The 27,895-nt window shown below is 42.4% G+C and overlaps 6 protein-coding genes across 6 annotated transcripts; 3 read left to right on the forward strand and 3 right to left on the reverse strand.

Moving 5' to 3' along the window:
• Nucleotides 1-638: 638 nt before the first annotated feature.
• Nucleotides 639-3,903, reverse strand: mrpl16 (mitochondrial ribosomal protein L16). Its single transcript, XM_080035341.1, has 5 exons — nt 3,693-3,903; nt 2,240-2,311; nt 1,928-2,076; nt 1,280-1,573; nt 639-1,006 (listed from the first exon to the last, which is right to left on the reverse strand). Exons 1-5 carry the CDS (start codon nt 3,760-3,762, stop codon nt 815-817), a joined length of 777 nt encoding a protein of 258 aa, XP_079891467.1. The 5' UTR covers nt 3,763-3,903; the 3' UTR covers nt 639-814.
• A 1,425-nt stretch (nt 3,904-5,328) lies between these two features.
• Nucleotides 5,329-8,697, forward strand: LOC307251252 (tyrosinase-like; the record flags this gene model as incomplete). The annotated part of the gene is made up of 6 exons (XM_080028574.1): nt 5,329-6,138; nt 6,240-6,429; nt 6,635-6,776; nt 7,751-7,971; nt 8,256-8,281; nt 8,539-8,697. 6 exons carry the CDS (start codon nt 5,329-5,331, stop codon nt 8,695-8,697), a joined length of 1,548 nt encoding a protein of 515 aa, XP_079884700.1.
• A 512-nt stretch (nt 8,698-9,209) lies between these two features.
• Nucleotides 9,210-10,963, reverse strand: txnl4b (thioredoxin-like 4B). The gene is made up of 3 exons (XM_080029808.1): nt 10,791-10,963; nt 10,556-10,707; nt 9,210-10,008 (listed from the first exon to the last, which is right to left on the reverse strand). Exons 1-3 carry the CDS (start codon nt 10,920-10,922, stop codon nt 9,843-9,845), a joined length of 450 nt encoding a protein of 149 aa, XP_079885934.1. The 5' UTR covers nt 10,923-10,963; the 3' UTR covers nt 9,210-9,842.
• Nucleotides 10,964-11,271: 308 nt separating this feature from the next.
• On the forward strand, nt 11,272-13,109 carry trmt10c (tRNA methyltransferase 10C, mitochondrial RNase P subunit). Its single transcript, XM_080053940.1, has one exon. The coding sequence runs from the start codon at nt 11,471-11,473 to the stop codon at nt 13,040-13,042; it is 1,572 nt and encodes a 523-aa protein (XP_079910066.1). The 5' UTR covers nt 11,272-11,470; the 3' UTR covers nt 13,043-13,109.
• On the reverse strand, nt 13,103-19,109 carry blzf1 (basic leucine zipper nuclear factor 1). The gene is made up of 6 exons (XM_080053953.1): nt 18,692-19,109; nt 17,521-17,981; nt 16,802-17,001; nt 16,550-16,678; nt 14,468-14,702; nt 13,103-14,375 (listed from the first exon to the last, which is right to left on the reverse strand). Exons 1-6 carry the CDS (start codon nt 18,708-18,710, stop codon nt 14,190-14,192), a joined length of 1,230 nt encoding a protein of 409 aa, XP_079910079.1. The 5' UTR covers nt 18,711-19,109; the 3' UTR covers nt 13,103-14,189.
• Nucleotides 19,110-19,527: 418 nt separating this feature from the next.
• Nucleotides 19,528-27,860, forward strand: ercc5 (excision repair cross-complementation group 5). Its single transcript, XM_080025197.1, has 15 exons — nt 19,528-19,842; nt 20,340-20,515; nt 20,606-20,721; nt 20,850-20,951; nt 21,242-21,302; nt 21,452-21,595; nt 21,720-21,930; nt 22,949-23,875; nt 23,974-24,239; nt 24,451-24,570; nt 24,774-24,987; nt 25,335-25,479; nt 25,909-26,109; nt 26,266-26,350; nt 27,026-27,860. Exons 1-15 carry the CDS (start codon nt 19,755-19,757, stop codon nt 27,653-27,655), a joined length of 3,486 nt encoding a protein of 1,161 aa, XP_079881323.1. The 5' UTR covers nt 19,528-19,754; the 3' UTR covers nt 27,656-27,860.
• The last annotated feature ends 35 nt before the right edge of the window (nt 27,861-27,895 follow it).

Below are 27,895 nucleotides of genomic sequence, written 5' to 3' on the forward strand. Positions count from 1 at the left end.
ATACCTAAAGTAAAGTGTATCAAATCAAATCATTAACATATCAGTATATCACTGCTGTCTTCTTTAAGAAAAACCAAGCTCAGCATGGTCTCAAAACCAGGACGCAAACGCTACCTGAGAGGTTAACCGCAGGGTAAAACAAAAGCACATTTCCCTGTCATTTTGGGAGATTTGTATTGGCTGGTGCAATTTGTACATATTTTAATTAGAAAGAAGATAAACAGTTCAATTGCATTAAAAGCTAACAGGAAATAATTTGAGTTTCACAGCTGTAAGGGTACTATGCCAAATGCACACATTAATAAAGAACGTACAATATTTGTAAAAAAAAAATGATATATACTGCATGTTACATTTGTATATATATATATTTGTATATATATATATATATATATATATGTTTTATATTTTATTCTGGTATCTTTGTAGATATTAGAAGAAAGTTGACAAACCAGCTATTGGAATTCCAGATTAAACCTATAATCTCGTGTTACACTTTAAGATCTCCGCCCAACCTATTATGCAATTTAAAGTGAAGAGGCCACTATTCGTATTATTTGACCATAATTTTGTGAAATCTGTACATTGATTCAGATTTGTCCTCAGATTGCACAGAAAAAACTTGAGTCACCATGTGAAACTGTAAAAACATAATAGTTTATTAGATATTCAAGCCGAAAAAAGAAATGATCTCTTATTTCACAGATACGTTAAAAAAAAAGCTAAATATGACTTGACGTTTGTTTCTACAATGGTGTGTGGTATGGAATTGTGTAACCGTTTGAAACTGCATGATTTCCCTTGTTCAGGCCTGTCACACCCTCCACGGGAGGTGAAATTTGCCTGTGAAGCGTCCATGGTTTTGCAGGTCAAAGGGACTGAGCACCTTCCTGATCCCCAGCATGTTGCCGTGTGCTATCTGCTTAAAGGTCCACGGATTCTGGTTGTTCTGCTCCATATCAGCTTGCTTCTTCTGGTGCTCCGCTAGGCTCTCTCTGCTCATCACCTGAAAATAAAGAAATAGGAACATCACATTGTTACTCATATATTTGAAGGGGGAACAACTGCCAGATGTCATTTCAGATAGATAAAAATTTAACTGATCATTTAAAACATTTACAGTAGTTCCCAAAAATGACCCCAGACTTTGGCGGTCCAGTCTAATTTGTCCCACCATTGTTTCAAAATTAACTGAAAAGTTCCCCGACAAAACTAATTCAGAATATATTGCATTTCTTAAGACATCAACTGACAAAGTGTACATTCTGCATCATCTCACCTTGGCAGGGAAGGGCATCTTCTTTGCCACCTCAATCAAGATATGCTCAACTTCCCCCAGCTCCACCTTTCCTCCCACCTCCAAGATTAAACGGCCGTAGCGGACAGGTGTCACATAATGGTCGATGGCTCCTTTGCCCCCTCCCATGCGCTGACCCAGACCTTTCCGTGTGATGGGCTTGTATGGGCCGTTGATGCGCCAGCGGGCAAATGTAGTCCGGGGATCCATCTTGCGGTTGATGGTGAGACGCATCATCTCTATGTGACCCCAGTGAAGATAGCCTCCTCCCATGGCCTGGTCAATAAAAAGAGACAAGAGAAGGAGGGAACATTATTTGAAATGTCACTCTCTGATTTACAACTGTGGATTTTTCACACGTTTAAAGCTAGAACACGGATGTGAGGAAGAAAAGTTAGCTGAAAAGTGAAAAGCTGTTGTTGAAAACTTCCCTAAGTTCTATCAGGCTATACTGAAAATGAGAACTGCAATCATATCCTGTAAGGACTTTGATTTGTGTAACAGTTTAATGTCAAAGATGAGTTTAACAATGCTGCCTGCAGGTAATATCATTTTCATAGCCCTCAATGCTTCCAGCAGCTGTCAGATATCACTATACCACAGTGTTAACAGTGAAACTAAAGCGCTTACCACAATAGCGTACTGGCCAGTAGTAAAGGTATTTGCTGCCTGGGCCGGGCCTTGGATATCCCGCAGATTCTTCATCTCTTTCTTTGCCTTTTTGAAATTAGGCACCTTGTTCACAAACTTCAGCTTGGGCTTGTCTGGCAACACCACATCTTTAGAGGGAACAAAAAAACAAGGGTGAGGAATCAAGAACATTTACGTACTGCATCAGGCAAACGTGTCTACTGAACAAGATTCATAGACAGGACCAGAGGCAGAGACCTGTGGAACTCAAGGAAATCATAACAAATAAAAGACAAGAAGGTGAATGATTACCACTGTAGTCTGGAGGGATTTCATACGTCTTCAGCCCAGCAGCCAGGACTTTCAAGTGGCCGTGCAAAGGACCTGTCGAGCAAACAGCAAATTACACATCTATTTATCAAAATCACCCTTATTCAAAACCATCATCGTGTTACTGTTGAATAAAGTACTGCTCAGTTTAAATAAATGTCTCATCAAGCCGCACAGCAGAGAGACTGTATTTATTTATTTTAATTTAATTATTTCAGGACAATGCACATTGATAAACATAGTCATTCCAACATGTAAATGTGCCAGATTGTAGCCCAGGGGCTAATTTCCATCTGTTGTCCATAGGCAGGTGGATGTTACAGTAAAAGCAATACAAAAGATCTACAATAAATACATAACATGAAAAGGTTCTATAAAAAGCAAGGACAAACATAAGTATTGGTTAAAAAGGAAATACAATTCAATAGAAAGTGGGCCGATACAGTGCAGTGTTATATGTGGTTACATGTTTGGTTATCAGTAAGCCATGTCTTTATTTTGCGCTTAAAAGAGGCCAGTGTGGGACATGCCCTTATAGTTGGAGGTAGTGTGTTCCATAATGCAGTACCGGTAACGGAAAGGGTGTTATGGCTAAAAGCAGTTTTCCTGAAAGGAATCTCACAGTCCCTGTTTGCAACAGCTCTGGTGATCCGAGTCTGTTTGTACCTAATAAACTCTAGCAGTGGTGGTGGGCCAGGCCATGCAGTACTTTGTAAATTAAGCATACACAGGAGAATTTACAGAAATTATCGAAACTCAGTAAATTATATTTCTCTAAGATGTTACAATGTGATGTTGTGAGTTATTCCTTTTTGATTTATTGCAACCTGGAACCCTAAATTTGAATAAAATAAACCCCATTTGGATCCACAGTGGTACTGTAAACATTAAGTTGTTTCGGTTAAATTAAATAAATAAAAAAAAGTTGTTAAAAGCTTAACGTATTTACCTTGTTTTAGCAACTACACGTTTTATTAACTAGTAGTATTGCTCTTGGTAAGCTACTGAAAAGGTAGTCTATATCCTACTTTATTCAAATGTCATTTTTGAAGTGACTAACACCTGTCCAGAGAATGAGTAAAACAAATATCCCATTGGCTTTCTATGACATTAAAGGAATACTCCCTTGGCCCAGCTGTCCTGTTAATCCTAACCCTACATGTTCTAATGTGTGATGTCACACATGGGAAAATGTAGGGTTAGACAGTGAGACCATAAAACACTCTTTCTGCCTTTTCTCAGGCTAGGATGAACCGATTTCTAAAATGTTTGCACATTTATACTACATAGAATCTCAGAGTTCAATACACTTTCATATTTCCACCGGTGGAGTAGGTCTTAAACATCAATGCTTATAAGTGTTTAATAAAATACAAGGGCCTTGTTTGTGTTTGTCTTCTGTTAATAGGCTATGTCACTATAACATCAAACTTACCTTGTCGGTGACCGTGGGCTCTACAGACGCCGGTTAGTCCACCGACAGCAGCCTTGATGAAGGAGAGCATGATGTTTACTTTGAAACGGACACTATAAACACAGAACTGTCGTTTCGCGTGGTCGAAATACAAGCATTTTAGCCATATACTAATCAAATTGTTATGAACATCAGGCTCGGCACAAGGTCGCTGCCATTGCTCTGCTGCTTCCTCCACTTGCGCTTCCGCCCACAACACAGACACTTCCGGTGCCGATTTCACAGTAAAAGCGCAATCTCTTCAAATCCGTTTACTCGGTGAACAATCTAAACGAGGCAAATTTCGACCACTTGTGCCAGCAAATCTCGTGATATTCAGTGTAACCAACCAGTTTTGTTTGCATAGACAGCTGAGGTATAGGCTAATTATTTATTTTTTTAAGTCTTAGTTCTATTTTTTCTATTCCGTATATTGCATTGTTGCAGGGAGCTGGAGAATCAAGAATCTGTGACTGTATTGTATGTGTGCACATGATGATAACTAAACAAACGTGACTTCACTTGAAGCCAAAATCAGAATAAGGTTCACACATAGGCATTGGAATTTGTTGGATCTGATAGGCCTAGTGCACACAATAAACATTAGAATGAAGAGAAATAGGCGAAAAAGCAGTGCAATTGTGAAGGGAGTGATCATGTCATCAGTTTGAAAAGAGATAAGGATGTGTTAATACCACATAGGCTAGGTTATTATAACATAGGATGTTTTCAGTGGGCCTCCTTCAGTGGGCCTCCTCTGTTGAGTGATGGTAACCCCATCAGATACAGGGAGCTGCTAATGAAGAGGACTTATCCAAAATTGTGTTTTTCCTCCTGGCATCCATATCTCTCTCTCTCTCTCTCTCTCTCTCTCTCTCTCTCTCTCTCTCTCTCTCTCTCTCTCTCTCTCTCAGAAGCAGCTTTTAGTTATTATGCACCAGAAATCTGGAACAAACTCCCAGAAAATTTGAGGTCTGCTGCAACCCTCAGTTCTTTTAAATCGAGTCTGAAGACTTTTTTGTTTCCATTTTAACCTGCAATTCTTTTTATTTGCTTCTTTTATTTGCTTTTAAATGTTTTATAATGTGTTTTATGTATTCTAATCTTGCCCCTGTAAAGCACTTTGAGTGGCCTTGTGTCTGTGCTATATAAATAAACTTGCCTTGCCTTGCCTTGCCTCTCTCTCTCTCACACACACACACACACTAAACATGCACACACACACACACACACACACACACACACACACACACACACACACACACACACACACACACAGGCACACAGCCACTGTGCACACCAGATGAACTCTTGTGCCCTGTTGAAACAGCTTATACAACAAATGTGGTGGAATTCACTGTACCATTTAAAAATTAACCACAAGTACTGAACATACTGTGGGATAGAAAGAGCAGCTTGAGCCTCTTTGACTGGTCGAATGATGAAACACACAGACCTACGTAAGAGATACGTGCAAAGCTGTATGGACACTTCACAGGACTGCTTACGTCCTGTTTGTTCAAATATTGCAGCATAGTATAAGAGTTGCACATTTACCCTTTAAGTGAGCTGCCAGTGGAAAGCAGGTGAGTTTTCTTGTATATCCTCCTGTTGCTTGATGAGGCTGCAGAGGTCTAGCCCTCCCAACATGCTGCTGTCTCTCCACTGGTTTTGGCTGGTCCTTCTGCCATATCTGACCAGTCTCAGAGCGGTGCAGGCTCAGTTTCCCAGTCCCTGTACAACACCAGAGGCTCTGCAGACCCGGATGTGTTGCCCCCTGTGGAACGGCTCTCCCTGCGGGTTTAGCTCAGGGAGAGGAGTCTGTGCACCATATCCTGCAAAAGACCTCCGGAAACCTGTGGACTACAGGGTGAACTGGCCGCGTGCCTTCTATGATTCAGTCTGTACGTGCTGGGGAAACTATGATGGTTTTGACTGTGGTCAGTGCCTCCCGGGCTGGACAGGACCCAGATGTCATCAAAGGCACCATGTTCAGAGGAAAGAGATAACAGATCTGACTGATTCTGAGAGGGAGACCTTCCTCTCCAGCCTGCACCAGGCAAAACAGAGCCCCAGCAGCCGGTATATGATCCTTACAAGCATGGACACTACAGCGGAGGGGAACTATGCATTTCAAAGAACAAGTGTCTATGACCTGTATGTATGGTTGCACTACTACTCAGCTAAGAGCTATGCTGGTTCTGAAAATAATTCTGCACATCGGGGCCCTGCTTTTACCTTCTGGCACCGGGTGTTTCTACTCTTTATTGAGAGAGAGATCCGGGAGCTCACGGGGAACCAAGATTTCTACATCCCATATTGGGACTGGACCAGAACAGACCATTGCAACATCTGCACCTCGCGATACTTTGGGGGAGTTGGCCAAGATGGTCGTATAGACAGTGCGTCCCCTTTCTCACAATGGAAGGTGAGGCATCATTAATGTTTTCTTCAAAATGTCTATGATGTTGCTTCTTCTAGGCCATGTCTTCCTCTTTCTTTTCTCCACAGACCATATGTCCATTTCAGGAGAGCCTTGGTATAATATGCATCCAATCTGCCTCTGATCCTGCACATCTAATCCGCAACCCTGGAAAGGATCCGATGTACAAAACACTTCCAACCGCTGAGGACATTGAAGACACAATGGCAACACAACTTTTTGACACCCCTCCATTTGGCATAACATCCAGGAACAGCTTCAGGAACAAGCTCGAAGGTAGATTAAATTGTCATATAGGCTATATTTTCTGATTAAGAACAGGTGCATTATACTTAAAAATGTCTGCCTTTACAAATTCAACAATTTGTCATTTGTGCAAATTAGATTTCTGAAACATGACGAAATAAATGAGCGAGATACAAAACGATTAAGCAAAGGGAAAGTTTCCATTTAATTTGAATGTGTTCCTCTGTCTTCCCAGGTTTTGAAATTCCCAATGACTCCAGACACCTTAAAGCCTCAATGCACAACCTGGTCCACAGGTACTTCAACGGCACTATGGCTCTGGTGCCGATTGCAGCCAATGACCCCATATTCATGGTGCATCACAGCTTCATTGACAAGTAGGTCTTCTAATTGTTCATACAATTCTTATTCTATTTTATGATGATAGCATGTAAATTGCTAGGTTAAAGATGGGGTATATGATTTCTGATTGGTCAAAGTTAACATGAGCTGACACTTTGACCAATCAGAGTGAGGCTCCGATTTTCTGTTCTCATTGGCTGTTGGGACTGTCCATTAGCTTTGGCACGACTTTGTTGGTAGCGTGTCAGGGAGGGACCATAGGGGAGGGACCAAAGAGAACAAGTGGAGCGGTTGAGGTATTTGGATTTGAATCTCTATCCCAACTGCCATTTTCTCCCCAAATTCTCCACCCCCGCTTTAATTGGCTGCTGCAATTGTATCGCCTGGTCATACTGGACAGTGAGTTTCAGTAAAAGTGGGGACAATGTCCTCACTCATCGTTAAAATAAGGTCTAGGTTCAGCTGCAGCTACTATGGTCTGTGTTAGACAAATAAAGTGTATATCTTCCAGAAAAATATTTTTAATATGAAATATCAGTACTAAGGCCTAATATTAGCCTTGGTTCAACATTTTTGCATAAAACAAGGACTGTGAAATTTGCCCAAAAAGGCAGTGTTTGTGTAGCCTGGTTCTACCAGACCATCGTACTTCATTTCATTTGTACAGAAGGTCTCAATTGACAAACGTTAGCTCACTTGAAGGCGGGTGTCTGTTGAAGTTTAAAACTATTGGATCTGCCCAGTGCCACGCTGGATCTGCCAACCAACCATGTCATGCGCCGGCTTCTGAATATACTGCACACCCAGACTGACTACTGAAGGGAAATGAAAATTGAGCGGAAGTAGTAGGCGAGCGGTGCCAGGCTAGTGTTATACGGGCATGAATCGTGTGAACCTATCATTTTGGATGTTAACATTGTGCTGTGCCTCAAACCAAAGTGTATTTGATTTCACTGCATCCATTTCATTTACAAGAGTGATTATTAGACTATATTTTCTGTGCTGTCAGGCTTCTGGAGAGGTGGTTGCAGGACCACAGTGCAGCGACTTACCCTGACAGTGACCAAGTCCACCCAGCCCAAAGTGCGCAGGCCTTCATGGCTCCCTTCTTCCCTCTACGCACCAACGACTACTACTTGGGCCGGGACACCTGGAGCCTGGGCTACAGCTACAAGGAACACAGCCGCCATTCATCTGGAGCCGGGAGCAGCTCAGACAGACATGCTGCAGGTACAGATGATTGTCAAACAAATAAAGGAACAATTGATGGCTAATGGCTGTAAGAAAACACATAAAATAGAAAATAAAACTTTTTTGTCATTATACAATGTACAACAAGATTAAAATGAGCTTATCTGTATAAAACAAGATCCATCCACAAACAACATTCAAACCAATAAATGACCAGCTAAACCTCCATTATCATTCGGTTTTCCAGCAGAACCCACAGGCGGTGTGGTCCAGTGGCAGTGGCCTGTTCTAGGTGTATTCAGTATTGTATTGGTCTGTGTCAGTGTTGGAGCTGTTATTAAATGCAAAGGTAAGAATGACTCATTTTGAATATACATATTTGAGAAAGATTGTGTGATGACTATTTCGAAGTATATTTCTGTCCAATACGATAATCTCATTTAGAAAAAATATGGCAAACACAACACGCTGAGGCAGAAGAGCCACAGGCAGAGGTGAGCTATCACTTTGTAACATATATCTATTTTTGATTGCTCCCAGAGGTGGAGACTATCCCAAACTGGAGATCCTACATCATATTACTCCTGTTCTTGTCTGTGATTACAGGTTGATTACAGGACCAACTCTCTGTACACGGTCTGGATAACAGAGAAGAATGAGAACACTGATGAATCAGCAGCAGCTGGTGATGCCTCTAGTGGGCCTCCATCAGAGGAGAGAAGAGACAGCGTGCAGTCGCTCGCTAATGTGGAAATACTCCTTTAGACTCAAAGGGATGGAGAGAGGATCAGTTGCAGAGCACAGATGAACCACTGACTAGTGACAGCTATTTCAGTTAAGCTTATTGTTATATAATCTAGGGCTTCAACTAAGATTTATTTCACTTTTAGTTCATCTGTTGATGGAAGTAAATTTTCAGAAATTAGACTAGGTTGTCAGTTTATTAGACAAACATAATTAAAATTGACAGTCTAATACAACACTTCTGCAATAGATCCTGCAATGATGAAGATTGTGATGTTCAGTTTCTGTTCAAGATTCAGTGTGGTGATGGCTCAAATTAAATGGCGTTTTGTGACGCTGTTGAACCATATTTTTTAACACCAGGACCAATTTCTAATAATTATTCTTGATGAGGCAAGGTGACACAATCACAGACATGGCCTGCAATTTCGTACATTCATAAAGCATTACATTTCATTAACTCTAAATATAAAAAGGGAAACAAATAAAATCAAAAGCAGAAAACAGAAACAGAGATGGGTGGAGGAAATGTATATTGCAAGAACAAATATAAAAGTTTATTATAAAAACAGAGCATGTACATTGGATAAATTATTTGTATCGCTTTGCTGACATGCAGCTGTTTTCCATGGGAAACATTTTTTTTCCCATTAAAAATAAATAAAATCTGAATAAAGTTTCAGAAGCTTAATTATCAAAATGCACTGCACTTCTGTAAAACATGATGAGAAAAAGAGAAAAAAAGAGTAAACATTGCATTAAGAAATCAATCAAATCATTTGATAAAGATATACTGAAGTAAATACATTTGACTATTGGAACTTAGAAAAAACCTATTGCTTTGTTTGCATTCAAGTCTAAGACATTATACTAATTGTATTTCCCTAAGGTTCGGTAGGGTAAGGATACCTTGAGGGACCCTTTTAACACAGCAAATTGACAAGGAGTAAAGGGCAATGTGATGTTTATAATTGACCTAAAATCAACACATTTATTCAAGTATCCCAATCTGAGACACTATAGCTCAAATCTCGAAACTTCTTCACATGTTTGCCTGGTGGCTGAAAGTCAAAGCTATTTTTTTATCAGTTAAATTCACCAGTAGTGGTTGATACCACTGCAATAAATAATGATCATAATAGGCCCCACAGTGGAGTTGTTGATCCTTAAATTCCATGGTAGATGAGATCATATTTAGGAACATTGTGAGGATCTATGGGACTCTGGACAATCATCTTCCCACGCATGGCTCCTCTGTATATGACTTCAATCAGATCCATAAAATCCTGCTTGGTCTTGAAGCTGCCGACAAACTTGGTGTGATCAGGGGAACTGAAAGAGAAGTCAATAGAAAACAATGATTGACAAAATGAATTTAACCTGACTGTGGTTCGATTACAGTGTATAGAAATATGTATGTGTTAATCTTCATCAGTACTTTTCACAGACCACATCGGGGGCTGGCTGGTTAATACACTTTATGAAGTAAAGCTCTTGAGAAATATAAATGAAAAAAAATCCAAGGCATTTTCAAAGTTATCAATATCAATTTGCTAACGTGCACTGCTGAGAAAGATGCTCATTAAAAGTGTGAGCTGAAACAATTAGTTGATTTGAGTTGAGCTTCAACTATTGGGATAATCGGTAGTCATTATTTAGCAAATATCATGTATGAAAAGACTATTTGCTAAAATGTCCATTTTTGTTATGTTCTTGCAAAACGACATGGCTTTGTGGGTATGGACTGTTGGTCGACATCCTATAAACAAATCATTACATTGAGAAAACAACATGACGACTAAAAAATAATATAGAAAAAGTGTTAGATCTATTTTGAAGCCTGTTGACAGTAGAATCGAACATTCACTCGATCACTCACCCATAATCCACCTTCATGTGCTGCCCGTTGAAAAAGAAAACGGTAGAGGGGATGTAACTGATGTCAAAGTATCTTGTGTATATGGGAGCTTTATCCACGTCTACGATGTAGATTGATGCCATGTTACTCAGGTCATGTGAAGTTTTTGACAGCTACAATGAACATAAATGGAAAAAAATGAGCAGAAGCGAAAATAGAAACAGCCGTGACAGTTATTTACAGCAATACTTCTTACAATCTCGTCCAGGTGGAGACAAACCGAGTCCTCGTCTCTTCCAAACCTCAAAACCACGACCTTTTCAGCCACCCCCTTGATAACTTCATCTATGTCTTTCTTGCAAGTCAATTTTGACAAAAACAAACTCATTTTTGAAGCTAATAAAATGAGCTTCCCTTACTGTTGGAGGAAATTACGTCATCGTTGCTGTGCGAGACGGTGAAATAAATCCGTCTGGAAACTACGTGAAGTGAACCTGAAGTGAACACATAGCCGTATGAGTAAACACGAGTGTATACAACATTATTATACATGATGTAAACAATTTAATTGAGAGAGCGAAAGGTCTATTCATTTTATAAAAGGCTGTCACGTTATGTTATGGTGCGCTGGATAAACATTTATGAACAAAATAACCAGGTGGTTGTTTCACTACGACACATTATAGTGTGACACTGGGCGAGAAGCGTGACCTTCCTTATTTTTTTTTTACAAGCAAGCATGCATGTGGAAATACTTTTGTGAAGATTAAGGACATCAAACACTATGCAGGTGTTAATTGGAATACCTTTTTGTGACGTTTGAAAACGGAAAGAGCCGCGTTGGTAACATTTTTGGTTCCGTTTAAATGCTCCATGACATGGTAGTAGTGCAGCAGTAACAGTCTTAATTTCCGTGTTTATTAGTGATACTTTGCGATGTTAAGGCTCTTCACTAAGAAGGGTTTTTATGAGCTCTGGAATTGCAGCCATCATGTGGCATCCTGTGTTAACAAGAGGAAAGTGTTTAGTTTACTCCCGGTCAGAAGTCAGTGTCATCACAGACTGCACATCCTCGTTCGGCACTTCAGTAGTGGGAGGACAGTATGGAAAGATGCCATCCAGCCCAAAATAGATAAATCCGAGGAAATGCAAACAATAGATCTGGATAAATGGAAATCTGTGATGAGATCCAAAGCTGCATCAGAAGAGAAACAACAAGTCAACGATGAAGAGGACGCAAGTGATGATGATGAGGAAATAGTCAAAAAACCAGTTGGTGACTCCAAAGGCAGTTCCTCTTCACTGGAGGCGACCCGGGATCTGGTCACTATGTGGCGTCAAGCCGGGAAGCTGGTACCCGAGGAGATGACTGACGAAGAGGTTCGGACCCTGGCTGAGCTCACCACCAAGTCGGCCAGGAAGAAGTTCCTGAAGTACCTGGCCATCAAGGAGGGCCACAGGAGGGCCCGCAAGGAGAAGCAGCAGCGGAAGAAGGTGGAAAAGGAAGCTTCAATTGAGCGGAGTAGAGGACATGACAGTGACGCAGAGGAAGGAGGGGACGATCCCAGGGGACAGGAACTGAAAAACACTTTTCTCCTGCAGTTCTGGAGCCGCTCCCTGGACAAGCTGCTGGCCTGGAGGAGCGCCCAGGCAATGCAGTTCGGTCAGCCGCTGGTGTTTGACATGAGCTATGACTCCAACATGTCCAGGCGGGAGGTAGAGAACACGGTGTCCCAGCTGATGGAGGTGGAAGGGTGGAACCGGCGCGCCACAGAGCCCTACCACCTCCACTTCTGTAACCTGCAGGCAGACGGCCTCTACAAGCAGGAGCTGCTCAAGAGATACGGAGCAGACACCTGGGATCGCCTGCTGGTCACCAGCACAGACCGCCAGCATGTGGACGTGTTCCCCAGAGAACGGCTGGTGTACCTCTCTGCAGACTCTCCCAACGTTCTCCGCAAGTTCGACCACTCCAAGGTGTACGTGGTGGGGGCTCTGGTGGACCGCTCCATCCAGTCAGGCTTGTCCCTGGCCAACGCCAAGCGTCTGAACCTGGCCACAGCCCGTCTACCACTGGATGAGTTTCTCCACTGGGAGATAGGGGCTAAAAATCTGACTCTGGATCAGATGATCCGCATCATGCTCACCCTCAAGGAGACAGGCAAATGGGAGGAGGCCTTGAAGTTTGTGCCTACAAGGAAGCATGACGGCTTCCACCAACAACAGACGCAGAAGGACATGACCAATAACAGAGTCAGGGGAGTTACAAATCACAGACCAAGAGGGGATGGCGACAGGCCATTAAGAGTGGCTGAAAGGACATTTAAAACAGAGGGCCAAAGTATTTACAGGCCCCATAAAGAGTCTGACTTCACTGCTAGAGACAGACCGACTGGACTGCACAGAGAAAATAAACCAGCTGAGACCAAAGTACGGACATCATTAAAGAGCAAAATGGAGGGAAGCAAAGGTGCAGGCAAAAGCAAGAAGTGGTGGGATGACGAGTGACATCAAAATAAATTGTAACTTTGATTGGTCCATGTTTGTTTACGAGTAGAGTCTGAGGAAATGTCATTAACTGAGACAAGAGGTGAATAAAATGTTATGATAAGAAGCTTGTGGTGCAAACTTACTACGATGCAGGGTTATGAACTGGGCAAGAACAAGAGAAGGTAGAAACTAATTTGGTCTTTAATTTGGTCTGAAATGGAAAATGAAGTTTATAAATATTTGTAAATTATACCGTCACAATCACTGCCAAGGGAAAACACTTCCATACATATGAAATCAACTCAAACAATAGCTTGTTTTTTTTAAATGCAAAAAAGGCATGTGCAATAGCCTATATTAGTCAGTTCATAGTCATGTATTCAGAGGCAAAACAAAATAACACATCTTCAAAACGTTTTAAAATAATGAATCAAAAGAATAAACCAATTAAATGAAATAAATATGAAAATATTCAATGAAAACAGCATAAATCAACTTTAAAACTTATTTTTAGAATAATCTCAAGGACCCGTGTGTTTGTGTATATTGTTATACCATCAAACCACTATCGAAATATTACATGTATATTACGGCCTTTGCAGCATGCAATATACATATATTAATACAATGTTTTAAAATGATAGCACCATCATACGGAGAGATTGGGATAAGAGGAATCTGCATTGATGCAGTGCATTCTGTCCTATTTCCACAAACGTTATCTCATCGAATTATTGTAGGCTTATGTAAATAACAGAGACACACACTTACCTAATGTTCAAGTTGGAATAAGCAGACACCTAATTCATGTAACACTGACCTCCCATCCAACCAATACATTGCACTGTCCATGTTCAAATGGCTCTGAAATGCATTCTAATTTTCATGATTCCTGAAAGAAAAACTACATTTTTCTCTTTTATCTTCTTCCAAATGAAAGAGTGCTAAATAAACAGCACTTTGATTAAAAAAAAGAAAAAATAAATTTAACCATTATCTCAAATTGTGGAAATCCAACAATCAGAGCTGCTACGCACTAAAATTGGTAGCAACTAGATATGTTGCTTAACACAGAGCAGCAATATCCTCCAGAGTACATTCCTGTTTCAGAACTCCGTCATTTGAAATAATCTCTTGATGCAGATGGGGATATTTTCTGGGACCTCTACAGCACCAGTATGTCTCCAGTGCAGCGCTCGCAGCAGTTAAAAGTAATGTTCTCGTAGCGGGTGTATGGGTGAAACCTGCCGATGCTCTTGTTGCTGAGGAAGGTTGAGGGGCTTGAGGAGTCATTGAGTGGAGGATCGCTCTTGTTTTCTGAACAGGATATTGGATCCAAAATCTTCAGCACCTGGGATGGAAAAACATAACAGACAACATTTGTGAACCTCTTGATTTTATGGAGAGAAAAAAAAATTGTAAGGATAAGAGTTGGTACATTACCTTCTCAGCCATCTTTTCTGCCGGTGTGCTGCATAACTGCTCTGCTGTTACACTGCTGCTTTTCACAATGTTGCTGCTGCTGGTGCTGCTGGTCTTGCCCAGCAGGTGGGCATTGATGGCGTCTGATAGCTTGTAATTGGCTGCTGCCAGCTCTCCAGTGCTAAGGGGCTGTGCACTGGGGTAGTATGTCTGCTCTCTGCCCCACTGCAGAGACACCAGGAGCTGCTCCAGAGATCTGATGACAGAAAAGCAAATGTCAGCGAGTGACTGTTTCACTCACGCTTTAGTATCAGTGGCTCTGCTGTGAACTCTGAGAGCCTAATGTGTTCCAAGATTTGTTTTTTGACGTGGCTAAGTTGTTCTGTTCATTCAGCTATCTCTAAAGGTTGTGTCTTCTATTGTTATGAGGGGAGATAAGTTAGGAGTTTAGTTTCTACATTAAACTTATGCCATTATTAGTCTACTTCTTTGCTTTTGCGAGTTCACTTACTTTAAATATATAGTATGAGCTTCATACAGCTAGAAGTGATACAACTTATGTAGCTTACACTATTTCTTAAATGCATGGCTAGTGCACACCGAGACTAGAGAGCTTTTATTCTTAAAATATTGCATCGTAAGGAAAAAAGTGTAGCTACAACTTTTAATTAATAATTTGGCGTCTCAAAGGTGAGGAAAGGGGGCAACTTGAGCCTGCATACAGTCCAGGGGCCTCATTTATAACGGTGTGCATAGAAACCTTCCCAAAACATTGCGTTCGCACAAAGCCAAGAATGTGCTGCGCAAAAAAAAAGTTGAGATTTATAAAACTGTGCTGCGCACAGTTGCACGCAATCTTCCCTTTATAATTACCCACCTGCGGTGATTTGTGCGCGGACGATCTCCGCCCGGTGTCATCCCACTACACCTCCCAGTTTCATCCCACAATCTACCATACATGGCGAATGCTAAATAGCTCCCGAATATGATGACGCACTTAATAAGCACAGCATTTTGACTGACATGAGGAAAAAAGGGAGGTAACCGGCCACAAAGAAAGCGACTGGGAAGGAAGAAAGCCCGTGCCATGCGTCGCTGTAACTGCCTCAAAAACACAAACACACACGCGCGCGCTGATCACATATCATGATTGGCACAGTCGTTATAGTCTTTGTTAAGATGTTTTGCCCAACTTTGTACTGTATGAAATATCACGTATTAGCGAAACTGTAGGACTAGCCTATATGTAGGCCTATATAAAATGTGTTGTGAGAAGTGAAATAATGCATTAGCCTATAGTATATTCCAAAGCATTGTTTCCCTTCCATAGATCAACACATTTCCAACAACGTCAGATTATAGGCTAGTTTAAACTTTGAGGGTTAGTTGTTATGGGAAAGAGATGCATAAAATAATTTGCTAAATTCATAACATGATTTTATCTAACGAAATATATAGTTTTAATTAATATGGTTGGCCTTAACTTTGTACAAAACTACTTTTTACACACAGCCTAAAATATAGACTATTTGCTCTCCCGCTGGCCACTCAGGGACACACCTCCCGACGTATATGATATTATTATAGAGTAGAACTATAAGATTCAATTTCAAAATATAATCAAAATATGTATAGACCTACTTGATAAGTAAATCAACCTACATCATTACTGCATGCCATAGACAACAGTAGCCTATATTCGCAACAATAGGTACGCACATAATTGATGAAATATATTGGGTGCCAAGGATATGTGTTTTTCCGATGACAGAGCTTTATTTCGTGGTGTTGCCATTGAGTGTCGCTGATTCCCCGAGTCAGCAAAACCTTGCGTGAGCTCTACGCATGGTCAAAAGTTTGCGTGGGAATACGCACACTTCTACGCAAAGAATTCTTTTATAAATACCACCGTTTTGCCACCGCACATTTGACCGCACATTTCTGCCGTCTACGCAAGGTTTTTGTGCGTAGAAAGCTTTATAAATGAGGCCCCTGGTGCGTGATATTTAACCCAGTTGGAATGTTCTTTCTTTGCTCCATCTTCAGGATTTCTCAGTTGTGAACCATAAAGCGTTCATAGTTATGAATGAGTGTTCATGTTACCTGTGCGTTAGCATCATGTCCCTGGAGAACTGTTCTCTCTCTAACAGCAGGTCCTGAATTGCTCCTTGTGCCTCTCTGGTCTGTCTCTGCAGTATTGCTCGGGCATTCGTCAACTCCTCTGCCATGACTCTGAAGAGACAACATTGACAAATGTTAAGTCGGCAGGAAAACAGTAATGGTGTCATCTCTAATCGATCCTTTGAGAATAATCCGCAAATAATTTTAATTTATCGCACTGATACTATTTTATACCTGCTGGCCAGGAACTTGCTCCTCCAAACGTCACACTGGATACTCCTTCGCTCTAGCTGCTCGGCAGTGTGTGTCAGACTCCGGCTCAGAGTCTCATTCTCTAAAATCAGCTGGTTCTTCTCCCTTGCCATTCGCTCAAAGTGGTACTGAAGGTCATCACCCACCGAGGCTACCAGCAGCTTCTTCAGCTCACGGTTCACCTGGCACACGGAACAAATTCAAGTCACCAAGTTACTAAAACAACTTAAGACATATCTCCATCACTGAGAAGCTAAACCAAAATACAATGGACTCATTTTTAAGAAGCAGACTGGAGAACGCTTCTGGTGAAAATACATTTTTGTGAAAATCTGTGAATATCTCCTCACGTGTGTGTGTGTGTCACTGTGTGTGCACTGAAAAAAAATCCTGTGTTACTTGTATGTAAATAAAGGTTATGTTACCAAAGGTGGCCCACCGTAGCAAGCAACTTGCCCATTTACAGAGCCTAGGCTTTGTAAATGTATATTTAGACTGGATTTTTTTCCAGTGCACCAACATTATGTACAGGTAGAGGATTGTGAGGAGATATTCACTGATTTTGTCAAAGTGATTTTGACAACAAGCGATGTTCAGAATCACATACTCCACCGTTAAAAAGACAATATTGACTATTTCAACATAATATTGACAGCGTAGTCTGTCTGATATAAAAGGCACCTGCTTCATTGTGACCTTACCTCTGTCTGCACACGGAGTTGGTTACAGAGGCCCTCTTTGTCCTGCAGCAGCCTGCGTTCAGAGTTCTGCAGCTTCTCCAGCTGTCCTCTCCAGTCCTCCACCAGAGGCAGTGGGGGAGAGCCTTGTTCTTCAGTCTGTTGCCCTGTCTCCCCTTTCCCCTCAGCTGGTAACACACGGCTGCTCCGGCTAATGGCGGCACGCGGGACGAGGATCCTCACAGCCTCCACCTCTATGCACGCCTCTCGGCTCACCTTGCCAAAGTGGAGCACCCCGAGAGGCTGGGGTGCAGCAACGGGAGCAGGGTGGCTACATTTGGGGCTGGTTTTTGGGCTAGCAACCTTCAGAAGGGGGACCGCAGACAGACCCAGTGGCGGGGTATCTACGTTTACTTCCAGGGCAGCCAGTGGTTTTTCCATTTCCATGCCATCGCCAGTCCCTCGGATAGGCGCTCTGGCAGAAGCTGGAAGAAAGAAAATAAGTTTACACTTCAGTATCCTGAGTGGACAGATATTGAAGGTTTGAACATCAATACAACACAATGAGGATGCAACAGGATGCATGCGTCACGTGGGGTGGAATGTTGATCCTGTTCTCACCACACCTAAAGACCATCTGGCCAAAGTCTGTTTGTTTTGCTGGACAAGAAGTTTGATTTGCTAATGCCAATCTACACAAACGAAGACATGGTTTTCTGTAGGTTACAAGGAGTTAAATTTTTAGACTTTAGACATTTAATACTTTATACGGACCTGTAGAACGCCTGCAAAGACTTGTCGGAAAAAGTATATAGCGCTGAACAGAACTGTACAAAATCTGAAAATCAAGTGGTCGCTTATGATATTTTATGTTCAAACTTCAGTATGATATCGAAGTTGTAATGAAACACAATCAGTTTCTGTACCGTTTGATTTTGGGGGGAAATCAGTTCCCTACTTATTAAACTTTACATACATCAAAGTAAGTAATTTGACTAAAACACAGTAACAAAATAAAATTAAAAAGATAATGAAAACAGTGATTACTGAGGGCGTGCCTTTAATAAACGTGGTGTCAAACCACAAGGAAGAAGTTTAATAATAACTGTTCATATTTTTGTTGCAACAGGCAGGACAGGTGGGAATTGTAAACAACTGTTGGTGAAATGCAAATGATGGAAACCATATAACTTACGTCTCACAGCGGCAGTCATGGTGGAGGTTATGTTAATTGAGAAGGAAGTATTTTCTTCAGGTGAAACTCAGGGGACTCTTCGTCCTTTCGCAGTCAACAACTAAAAAGGGTACGTTGTTGTTAACATGTGAAGCATTCAAAGTTTACAACAGAAATCACAGAAAGCCGCCAGTCAAAGGTCACGATTTAACAGTCGAACTACTGATAACGTTACACGATACAGGTAGCTAAGAAGCTAACTTGCTAACGTTGGCTTTGAAAGGACCTGTTTAGCTTAACGGGGAGCTTAAAACCCCAACCGCCAGTAAAGCTAGCAGGATAGCTCTTAGCTGCAAGGGGAGGAAACTTCAAATGTTCTACTTTCTATTACGGTATTCTAATAAACTGTTGGATAACATACCGAGTGACGACGGGCCGAGCCTAATTAGCCGCAAACTGTTTATTTTTTCACCGGACACAGTTGGCCACAGCCGGCTGTTACGTGGGCACTTTTCGCTCTGAGTTTCTCCTCTCAGGCAAAACTTCCTGTCAAAAAGCCTCTCCTTTCTTGCCAAGCAAAGGCGCGTGGAGTTCACTGTGCACAGACAAAATACTGAAAATTGTTATTATAACCATTCTCCTGTACATTTGACTTGAACTATAACCATTTTGCGAAGAAGTGGAGGTCTAAAATAAAGCCTCACAGTCCAAACCCAGGGAGGGGGGCACTAATAAAACATTATTCCCTCTACTTCCTTGCCATTTAAACTGTCATCGGATCAGTTGCTTTGTTGTTATACTGGGATTGTCACAAGAGAAGCCACATGTAAAACTGATTACAGATTAGAAAATTGATGGTGCACGAAGCTGCTGGTGTAACAATTAAATGGGTCCCGAACAGACCGAAGCGGAACCTTCATGCTTTGTCAATAGACGGACGAAAATAGAGTTACAACAAAGTGCCGCTCTGATAGCATTTGTTGTTTCTTCTGGAGTTGGGCGAAGAAAATGTTAAAAATCTAATTAATTAAGCGCTTTTCATTAGTTTGAATTTATTACATCTCAAGTGGAGATTTGGATTATCATGGGAGTGCAAGGACTGTGGAGGCTGCTGGAGAGCACAGGGAAACCCATCAACCCTGAAAGTCTGGAGGGAAAGGTCCTCGCTGTTGGTATCCTGCTGACTTGTTGCTGATTTAATTTATCTGTAGGCCTATGTCATTGTTTGTGTTGGGTCCCATCATATTCCCTCCCACTCTCTTTAAAATGCATGGATGTGACCGGATATGTTTACATTTGCAGAGCCTGTAGTAGGCTACGTTACAAAACATATTTTCTCTACATGTAGCCTAATTCATAGTGTTGCATAATTCATCGTAAATCAAAACTAAATTATTTTGAGGCACCTGTAACCAAACGTAAGACTAGAATATCTCTGTAAACAAAACTGTGGGCCCTGCTGCTGTAAACAACAACAATGAGATAGTAACTTTTCAGGTAGCTTTCTAACTTCAAACAGTGTTCCAGGGATCCAAATTTCCTGTGAAGAAAGATTGTTTATTCAGTTATTAGAATACAGCTAAGGGGAATCTTTAACTTCTCAGACACACCCACAGTTACATAGTGCATCTTTAAGCCACATCATTAACCTTAACCAGGCAACCCCTAGACATCAGCATATGGCTGAACCAGGCAGTGAAGGGAGTGAGAGACCGTGACGGAAACAGTGTCCAGAACGCCCATCTCCTCACTCTCTTCCACCGTGTCTGCAAGCTGCTCTTCTTCCGCATCAGGCCGGTCTTTGTGTTCGATGGGGATGCACCGCTGCTGAAGAGACAGACTCTGGTACGTACTGTGCTTGCCGGAAGACACACGTGTTATTCTCCCCTATGTTGATGGGTTATTAACACCACCATGGCTGTGGCTTTCCTGCAGGCTCTGAGGAGGCAGCGGAAAGAGGAGCTGAGCCGGGAGTCCAAACAGACCAATGAGAAGCTCCTCAAGACGTTCCTGAAGAGACAAGCTATCAAAGCTGCACTTGGAGACCGCAGGTATAGGCCTAAGGGACGGGTGGAGGGATGGCAAAGGCCTCACAACAAATGGTCTATTCTCCTAGTAGATTCCATTTAATCTCAAAATGGTTTTGACTGAAGCATCCCTCTATGTTTTGCTGCCACAGTTTGGATCCTCTACCGAGCCTCTCCACTGTGAGGAGAGATGAGGTTGACGACATGTACGTTCTGCCAGCCCTGCCAGCTGCTGAGGAGCAGAACAAAAGCAGGTCAGACACCATGTGGGAGGTGACCGTTTACCATTTACTCACTGGATAAAGTGGGCTTTTATCCAGTCAGAATATCTACACTCCACACAACAGTTTTACATACGTCCTTTATGTGCTTTAACAGTGTTAGATAGGAGGGTCAGGTGTCAACTTTCATAAGGTGAAATGTTTTAAAGCACTTCTGAATAACCATGCAGTGACACATTAACATTGACTGTGCAGTAAAAAGCTTTATTATATCACTTACAATACCGACCCTCTATTGTTTTGACTGTTTTCCATTGTTACAGTTCAGAAGAGGAAGAAGAAAGCGAGGGAGAGGAGATGGTTGACAGTTATCACATGTATCAGGTAAAATCGTTTGAAAAAAAAGTTATTACCAACACCAAATTAGATACCAGGGTGATTAAATACATATAATACCGATGGTAAGAGACAAGAAGATTGTTTGACGATTGACATTTAAAGCCAGATTGCGCTCTGTCTTTTTTTTTTTTCAGGGAGAATCGTATGGAAATCCCAACTCGGTGGACATCAACTCGGAGGAGTTTGCTAGCCTGCCTCCCGAAACCAAACACGAGATACTGAAAGACATGAAAGAGTTTTCCAAAAGACGGCGGACCATGTACCATAAACCACCAGAGGTATACAGTACGGTTTACTGTCATTCGCACTCATAGCAATTGACCCACACTCTCCTCCTCTTCAACACTGACCCCCCCCCCCCCCCCCCCCCCCCCCCCACACACCCCCGGCTTTGCTCTTTAGGCTTCAGGAGACTTCTCCCAGTACCAGCTGGCCGGCCTGCTGCAGAGGAACCAGCTCAACCAGCGTCTGCAGGGTGTGGAGAAGGAGATGAGCCAGCAGAGTGCAGGCAGCGCTCCACAGCTCTGCCAGCAGGACGGAGACCTGCACAGTCACAGCGTAGAGTCACGGCGACTGGTTTCTGAAGACAATTCCCACTATATCCTTATTAAAGGTGAGGGCAGATATTTCATTTATTTTAATTTATTAATTTTCATAACATTTATTTATACTCGAGAGATCAATTTAGGGGTTACCCTCATTTACAATGATGACGAGTCAAACAATTGCCAAGCAACAAACAACAATACATACACAATATACGATGCAGAAACACCAAATACACAACAAGCCAATAAAGACACAAATGGTGATGCATCAATTATATATATTTAAATCTGCAAGAAAGTGAAGGGAATTGAATCTACAACATGTTATTACGTGGTCATGGTAAAGTTTAAGCTGCATGATTTGTGGAATGCTTTTTTTTTTAAGTCACATATTGTGCCATATTGCACTCTAGTAGACACCCAACTTACAATTCCGAACCTGAAAATGGGCATAATATGTTACCTTTAAAGAGGACCTATGATACTTTTATGACCTATAAACGTTGTTATAATGATTTATAGTCATGTTTAACCATACTAGAGTATCAAATAATTACGTACATGCATTTCGACGTATTCCCTGCTGACTGTCTGGGGTGGCTATGCAGAGCACTAAAAACTATGGCAGCCGGTCGAGCCGAACTTGTTAAAATTTCCGGGTTTTCTCTGTCACGCTCGGGTCGTTTCTGTCATGTTTCCATGTATGGTAATGCTGCCACTCAGGCAAGCTCCGGCTGCATGCCCCCACCTTCCTGGAAAATTTCCCGCCGCTGGAAGGAAGGTAACCAATCACAACAGAGTGGGGTTTGCAGCAGGGGGGGAGGGGCGGAGAAGCTCAATGCAGTGTGTAGAGAGAGACTGCTGTGCTCCCTAGGGCCTAGGGTAAGAGGAAGAGTGTCCCGAAAATCTACATAGTTTTTTGTGATGTGATTCATGTCAGATTGCTCTATAGCAGTTTTTAACAAGAAATTAAGACCAGAAAAGTAGTATAATAGGATCTCTTTAAAGAAAGAGAAACCAATCTTAAAATGCTGACTTTTTTTTACTTGTATTTAAAACACCCCTCCATTGTTTCCTATGTAGGCTCCAAAAAACCTGAGAGCGCCCCTGAGAGCCAACCTGCAGCTTCCCCCTGGGCAGGCAGCACTCTGTCTGGCTGCAGGAGACCAGTGGCGGGCCGACCTGAGCCCCTCTGGCGTCCCGCTTGTGAGGATGTAGAGGAGAGAGCCAGCGGTTCCTCCTCAAAAGAAGACTCCAAACCTTCTGGTTCAATGAAACCTTGTGAGGCGGACACGTCGCCGCCCTCGCCTCGCACAATGCAGGCCATCCAGGCCGCAATGAACGACAGCTGGGATGAGGATGAGTGGGACCAGGACAAAAAGGAGGACGGTGGGGGTGGTGGTAGTGTGTCCCCGCGTACCCTGCTGGCTATCCAACAATCTCTGGCTGAGGAGGAAGAGGGCACTGCTGCTCAACGTAGAATTCTAATCAGCAGCTCACCCACCAAACCGCCGCTCCATCGACCCGTGCCACAGGTGGTCATCAGCACCTCAGAAGACGAAGCAGAGCCCAAACATGTCAACTCTTTACCCAATGCAAAATCTGACTGTAAGGGGAACCCAACAGGCCAGCATTTACACGGGACAGACAGTGTGTTAGTCAGCAGTTCCGAAGACGAGTTGGAGCAAGCGACGGGCCAGAGAAAGGAAGCCGTCTGCTCCGCGGCACCGCAACAAACTCAACACGAGAGCGAGAGAAAGTCATTAGACGAGATGTCGACGGAATATAGAAGGACAGGAAGTAAAGGATGGACGGATGAACAAGAAGCGCCGGAGAAGGAAAGAGAATCAGAGCAGGAAATGAGCAGAGAGAACATGGCGCTGGTTCAACCACAGGGAGCTGCTGCTGCGTCCAGTCAAATGGCATTATCCATCGGCCCCTCTGCTCAGATACCTGGAATGAATCCCAATGATGTGAAGTCGGAGGACGGTGAGGGGAGCGACTCAGAAGGTACAATAATTCAGTTTTTTTAAAGATCACACTTGTTATTTCTTCCACCATTGAATATCAACTTAAGTGCCTTTGTCTGTGTGTGTGTTTTTTCTCAGAGAGCTTTGTCGAGGTGTCGGAAGAGGAATCTCTTGAGGAAGATGCAGATGATTCCCTTGTGTTGATAAGAGAGAGAGTGTCTCCTAAAGATGAGACAGAGGAGGAAGAAAAACCAGAGGCTCAGGGCGAACCAGCCACCGCGCTGAAAGTAGTGGAAGAAGAAGAAGAAGGGAGGCAGAATGAAGAGGAGGAGCTAAAGGACGAAACAGACACCGAATCCAGCTCAACTCCAGCGGTCAACAACGAATGGGAACACTTTGATGTGGTACGTGTTGTTCAGACACACAAGATTTTTTTATTTAAAGTTATTTAGAAAATGTTGATTGTGGTCTAGTGGTATCTTGTATGCATATAGCCAATTAAAGGAGAACTTAGCGATATGGTTCTTTTAGTCAACTTCCTGTGTGTGTATGTGTTTGTGTGTGTGCCTGCGCGTGCATGTGCCTGCGCGTGCATGTACGTGTGCTTTGCTGCAGGAGGAGCTGGAGGCTTTAGAGAGTAATCTGCAGGTGGAGCAGAGCAGCCTGAGGGAGCTGAAACAGCAGCAGGAGAGGATGGCCAACACAGTCACTGGACAGATGTACCTGGAGAGCCAGGTGAATGGAAGAAACTATGAAATCACATCAACAACACGGGACACATATAATGAACTACACAGGAGATCCACCCACCCACATTTCCTTAAGAAACTTCTATCAAATAACTATAATTGAATAAAAACGTAAATCAGGATTAGGGCACAAACACAAGAAGTGGTGTCTTGGTTGTTGTCTGAGATAAATGACTTTTTCCATACCAGGAGCTTCTACGTCTGTTTGGCGTGCCGTACCTAGTGGCTCCGATGGAGGCTGAAGCTCAATGTGCAGCACTGGACCGCACCGACCACACACACGGCACCATCACAGACGACTCAGACGTGTGGCTGTTTGGAGGGCGACACGTCTACAAGAACTTCTTCAGCCAGAACAAATATGTGGAACATTTCCAGTACAACGACCTACATAATCAACTGGGTTCGTGTTCGCCCCTATCATTTGTGTGTGTGTGCGTGTCTGTCTGTCTGTCTGTCTGTCTGTCTGTCTGTCTGTCTGTCTGTCTGTCTGTCTGTCTGTCTGTCTGTCTGTCTGTGTTAAATGTTTCACAGTGCTTAATGTTTGGTCCTTATGAACGGACAGTCTCAGTTAACGTTGAATCACATACCTCATTTAAAATCTCAATCTCTGCTTTATTTATATTATTTTCTCTTACCTTCAAAACCTTTTCATTTTCTCTTTTCTGTCAATCTCCAATCACATCTCTCTCTCTCTCTCTCTCTCTCTCTCTCTCTCTCTCTCTCTCTCTCTCTCTCTCTCTCTTTCAGGTCTGGACAGGACTAAACTGATAAACCTAGCTTATCTGTTGGGAAGTGACTACACAGAAGGTGTGCCGGGGGTTGGATATGTGACTGGCATGGAGATACTGAATGAGTTCCCGGGGCAAGGCCTGGAGCCGCTTATTGAGTTCAGGTTTTCTGAATCAAATGTTCATTTATTTTCATTCTGGCTACATCATGACATTCATCTCCTAGCTTGCAGTTGATCGACAGCACTTATTTATTAATCATTTGATAAAATGTATTTTAATTTAGTAAGGGTTTATATATGCCTCTGTGTTTTAAGTGAATGAATAAATGTCAACTCAGTTTACAAATTTGGCATGTTGCAGTATTCCAAGGTTCTAAGGCTACTAGTCTTACCAGAGTCCATGATAACACACTGTTATATTTTCCTTAATTTAAAGTGTAAGCATTTACAATAAATGTGGTATACCCCAAACATGGGTGTTTTGGAAATTACAGTAACTACCAACAGACCAAATATTGCACTTTTTAATGTGGTTTCGGTTTCCAAAGGCTTATGAGTGTTTGCCTTAGTATTTTGTTTTTCTCCCTGTAGTAAATGGTGGTCAGACGCTCAAGAGAAAAAGCGTCTGGTGTCCAATCCTAATGACACAAAGGTTAAGAAGAAACTGAGGCACCTCAAACTACAGCCGGGGTTTCCCAGCCCCATGGTGGCTCAGGCCTACCTACATCCTGCTGTAGACCAGTCGGACAGCTCATTCACCTGGGGACGCCCACAACTCGACATGATCAAAGAATATCCTTAATTATCCTTAAGAGTGTGTGTGTGTGTGTGTGTGTGTGTGTGTGTGTGTGTGTTTGTGTGTGTGTGTGTGTGTGTGTGTGTGCGTGTGCGTGTGCGTGTGCATGTGTGTGTTTATTAATAATGAGGTGTCCTTAACCTGTCTTTTACATTCTGTCTGAGTCGTTTTGGCTGGAGCAGTCGGAAGACAGAGGAGACTCTTCAGCCTTTGGTTAAGCAGCTCAACAGCCAGCTGGTAACCAGGGCTGCTTGTAACCCCAAGGGATACTTTGACAGTTAAATGTCATGTACAACTGATGAACTCAACTCAACTAAACTTAAATTAAACATATCCATGTATTTGTGTTAAGGTGTAAAATAACCAGTGAAATCCTAAATGTATTATATTTACAATATCCAGTAAGCTGCCTGCCACAACACCGTGTATCCCAATTGAGCTAGCAAGGTAGCAGAAATGTTTTAATATTTAATAAAAATGGATACACATTTTCTTTCATATAAGCTAGCTAAGTAAAAGCTAAGTAGCAAGTTGACTTAAACTAATGGATAACCAGTAATTATTTGTTAATTAGAGTTTCAGGAGGAGACAGAGCCTGGGGGCTAGAACTCTTCCAATGTAATAACAAGCATCTCCAAATAATGGTGTTGAGTACCTATTTATAATACACTGATAAGAAAATACTTGACACATGTCTGGTTGTGCCAGTGAAGGAGCTCATCTGGTTTTTCACCAGATAACCCCTGCTTAGAGTAGATGTCTTCTCATCTGTAAACACACCCACTAGTATCCCTGTCTCTTGTTTTCAGTCAATCTCTCTTAAATGTCTCCAGTTTGATTGTGTTCATTTGAAAAAAAAAGTCATGAAATATCAATTGTTTAATACCTCATCTCTTCATTGTTTTGGTCTAGACTCAGCTGCGGATCGACTCATTCTTCCGCTTGGAGCAACAGGAAAAGCAGGCGATCAGCAGCCAGCGACTTCGCCGAGCAGTCACCTGCATGAAGAGGAAGGAGAGAGGAGAAGGAGAGGAGGAGGAGGAAGAAGAAAAAGAGGAGGAAATGACATCCCCATCCAAATCTAAGAAAGGGAAGGCAGCAAGCAAGAGTCCAAGAAAAGGAGGAGAAGTACGAGGACAGATTGTAGAGGACAGGTCCTCGGCGGTTGGAGGAGGGTTTCTAGGCTCTAAGGTAATTGTTGACCCTCCTCTTCCAGCTCAAAAGGATGTGAGCAGCAGCAGCAGCCAGGAGTCCATATCAGTCAAGGCCGACCCGCCTCAACCCAATAAGACTCTACATAAGGCCATCCCTCAACCCAATAAGACTCTGCCTAAGTCTGTCCCTCAACCCAATAAGACTCTACCTCAGAAGGCCGGCAGCAGCAGCAGTTCTGGTGAGGACAGTGACGGTGGCGGCGGTGAAGTCGCTATGGTTACTGCCCGGTCTGTGTTTGAAGGCAGCCGACGAGGGCGCGGAGTGAAAAGCACCAGAGGAAGAGGAAGCATGAGAGGAAAGGGAAGGGGGAAGAAGGACAAGAAGTGAACTGAACTCCAAACACAACTTCAATTGGAATTCCGAAAAAAGTGTCACACTCTCCCAAGTAATGTCTGTAACATTGTATTTGATATTTATAAGGTAACTGAATCATGAACTTATTAATAACCAAGATGAATTGAGCTTTTTATGTTTTGTAGTTTTTTTTGTACTGTGACGGAAAATATTTTTACCTTTTTTAGAGATCATTTGTGAGAGGAAATAAACTATTTTGCATTAAATTTAGTT

The sequence above is a fragment of the Ammodytes marinus genome (assembly GCF_949987685.1).
Source record: "Ammodytes marinus genome assembly, chromosome: 1".
In the NCBI taxonomy this organism is placed as follows: domain Eukaryota; kingdom Metazoa; phylum Chordata; class Actinopteri; order Uranoscopiformes; family Ammodytidae; genus Ammodytes; species Ammodytes marinus.